Source organism: Grammomys surdaster, unplaced genomic scaffold, assembly GCF_004785775.1.
Source record: "Grammomys surdaster isolate TR1022 unplaced genomic scaffold, NIH_TR_1.0 67, whole genome shotgun sequence".
NCBI lineage: Eukaryota > Metazoa > Chordata > Mammalia > Rodentia > Muridae > Grammomys > Grammomys surdaster.
Genome location: NW_021604569.1, coordinates 197,543 through 201,146, shown reverse-complemented (window position 1 = coordinate 201,146; position 3,604 = coordinate 197,543). Strand labels below are relative to the sequence as shown.

The 3,604-nt window shown below is 36.9% G+C and overlaps 1 protein-coding gene across 1 annotated transcript in view; it reads left to right on the top strand.

The window, feature by feature from the left end:
• The window catches only part of Psme4 (proteasome activator subunit 4), a 104,115-nt gene that overhangs the window by 86,299 nt on the left and 14,212 nt on the right, over positions 1–3,604 (top strand). Inside the window, exon 41 of the mRNA XM_028776995.1 lies at positions 431–516. Within this exon, the coding sequence (XP_028632828.1) occupies positions 431–516 (86 nt within the window). The remainder of the gene's footprint in view (positions 1–430; positions 517–3,604) is intronic.

The window sequence follows — 3,604 nt, the reverse complement described above, 5'->3', positions numbered from 1 at the left end:
GTTATGCCTACCTCTGCCTCCTTAGTGCCAGATTTGATGTTATGCCTGGCTGACTTTGTTTCTTGTTTTGTTGTTTTGTTTTATTTTGTTTTCATCTTTCTAAAATACACTTTGGGCTTATATGATATCTTGTGGCTACTCAGTATTCTTTTTAGTAGCTTTTTTTTTTAATTTTAACTATAAGCTACTCTGTTATTATTTTAGCTGCCTCAGAATTCTTGGCTAGTTTGAAATATATTAAAAGTTCTTTGTAGACTATTCATAATTCATAGATTTGTTTTCTTCCTTTGGTTACCATGGATGCTATTAAAGTGCTGTGGAATCAGTGTGACTTGAGGCCCCGTAGCTGTTGGGGGGATGAGAATTGCAGCATTCTTTGTGCTCCCTAATCTAATAACCTGACTGAGTCTGTGTGTTTATTTCCAAATAGTACTGAAATGGCTTATGGCAAGTGCAGGAAGATCTTTTTCTACAGCAGTCAAAGAGCAACTTCAGCTTCTGCCTTTGTTCTTTAAGGTAAGACTAAGTTGAAATGAAAAAAATACATTTCCTCTGGCCATCATTCATAACCATCATTCAGTGGTTGATGTGTTGGTGCTACAGAGTTAGTTCCTGTCTCAAAATTGAAAAGTTTGCATACATTTTTTATCCTGATATTTTCCTAATCCACTCTTAAAGCAATCCATATCATTCAAGATAGGGAAAGATATTTTCTATATTTTTACGCACTGGTTGAATTTTTATTTCATCTCAAGATAGATTGTCACAGAAAGTTCTTTGGTGATAGTAGTTAACATTGAAAATATATATGCTGATTTACATATAATTACTGTTAATATATATATGTATATATATATATATATATATGTATGTATGTATGTATACATAAAGTGAGTGTCTTAATCAGTGCTATATTGCTGTGAAGAGACACTGTAATCATGACAGCTTTTATAAAAGAAAGGTTTGCCTTTAGTTTCAGAAGTTTAGTCTGTTATCCTCATGTAGGGAGCATGGCAGCATACTGGCATACATGATAGCTGAGAGTTCTACTTCTGGATCTGCAGGCAGCAGGAAGGAGAGAGAGTCACTGGGCCTGGCTTGGGCTTCTGAGACCTCAGCACCTACCCCTAGTAAAACATTTCCTCCATAAGCCCATACTTACCCCAACAAGACCACACCACCTAACTTAAGTAGTCCCACTCCCTGAAAACCAGACATTCAAATATCTGAGTCTAGACGGGATATTTCCATTCAAACTGCCACAATGTGAGAGCACAACAGATATATGAAAGGTCTTTTTTTTTCTCTTTTTTTTTTTTTATATAGGATCCTACGTAGCCCAGGCTTGCTTCAGACTTGCTGTGTAGCAGAAAATGACCTTGAACTGCTGAACTTCCTGTCTCCGCCTCATAAATGTTGATACTACCTGCATGAGCCACCACACCCAGCTATACACAAAAGTTTTGCAGACCAAGCATTTTTTGACTAGTTTTAGTTTAAAGAACATATGAATGATTAAAAGGGACAATGAGATTTTAATATAATAATTTCTCTAGTCTGTAGTATTCTTTATGTAGTTATTGTAATTTATAAACCATTTACTATATACTAGCTTTGATATTATTATTATTATCATTACTACTACTACAAACGTTTACTAGGCAGACAGTAAGAGGCAGGAGTGGGAGCCAGGCTGCTTGGAATCTGTCTTGGCTCCATTGCTGGCCCTTCAGAACTTCCTTATGTGCAAATTGAGAGTAGCTTCCACTCACATTCTATGGGTAAGGTAAAGATTATATGGATTAATATTACATATTTTTCATTCTTAAAATTGAGTTCTGTGATTGAACTCAGTAACATGAATATCATTTCATCTGCATTTTCTACTCCTCACATTGCTATTAGCAAAGACCGAGAGTTCAGATTAAAAAGAATAATACACTGATCTATTGGATTCTAAACCAAGTGAAAAAGATGCCTGCCTGTGCAGTGTTGAGTAAATGTGTCAGGCACATAGAGAACACTAAAAATGGTCAAGAATGGGGTATAGTCATTTGTCCCTCTCACTGTGTTCTTAGTCATTCATAAACGTCGTCTATATGACATGTATTTTACACTTGCATGTTGTGTTTGTTTTTTAATAAATTACCAGATATGTACATTAACGCTTTACCACTGAGCTATCATAATGGCTCAGTGGTAAAGGTACCTGCTCTCAAACTTGAAAACCTGAAGCTAATTCCTAGAATCCATATAATGGAAAAAGAGAATAGATATCTGTAAGTTGTTATCCTTTGACCTGCCCATGCTTACTGTGGTGCGTGTATGTATTTAACATGAAGTGAGCCCATATAAAGCAGTTTCACACCCATCAAAATCAGGAAATTCTTAAAGTTAGTTATGTTGGTACATGCCTTGAGTCCCCAGCGTTTGAGAGATCTAGTTCAAAGCCAGCTTGGGCTACAGAGTAAATTCCTGTCTCAATAATTAGCATACTTTTTCTATTCTGATTTTTTTTTTTAAATCTGCTCTCCTAGCAATCAATAGAGTCTTGGTACTAGAACATAGAGAGTCTTTCATTTTTTTATTTTTAAAAAGTGTTCATATGTATGAATGTTTTGTGTGCATACATGTAAGTGTGCTTTGTGCATGCTTGATGTGTTTCAAGTTCAGAAGAGGGTGTAAGATCCCTTGGAACCGGAGCTACAGGTGGCTGTGGGAACCCAACCCGAGGTACTCTAGGAGCGCCACCAGTGCTCGTAGCTACCTTCTGCCTCTCCACCCTAGTCTTCCACTTGATTACGGTTCTTTTCAGTTCAAGCATTAGAAGTCTACTGATTGGTAAAGCAAAGGTAGTAAATGAATATCACCAGAAACTATTCAGGTGGCTTACACACACAGTAAAAACTGAAGAGCTGAGTAAGAGCCGTAACGCCAAGGTTCTGGATTACAGAAAAGAAGAGGGTTCTACTCCAGGGCATTGCTCCCCTGGATCTCTTCAAGATCAGCATGCCCAGATCCAAGGCTACAGTGAGCAAGCACTGATCCTCGCCTCTCTTGAACCCAGGCTCTCTTGATTGATAGCCCTTCAGAGTATAGGAGAGGATGACGCTCACAAAGGAAAAGGGCGTGTCTGCAGGAGCAGGAACGGATGCTGGCATTGATGTGCACGTGTTTATCTGCATTCAACTGTCTTTTACATGTTAGAGAAGAGTTAAATCATCACCTGATTTTTATGAATTTTTTCATCTTTAGTCTCGAAAATGTATTTAAGTATAATTAAATAATTATTAATTAAGGATTCACAGGAAGTTACAATGTAAATAAATCAATAAAATTTTATGGTACTTTTCACTCCATTTTCTCCAACACTAAACACATTCCACAACTGCAGTCTAATATTCACATTAGGAACCTGACATTGATCTATGCACATACTACATAGTTCTGTGTCATTGTATCACCTGTACAGAGTCATGTTATAGGTACTGCATGAACAACACAACTGTCTCATTACTATGATAGTCTTTTTCTTAAAGATTTATTTATTTTATGTGTATGAGTACATTGTAGTTGTCTTCAGACACACCAGAAGAGGGCATCC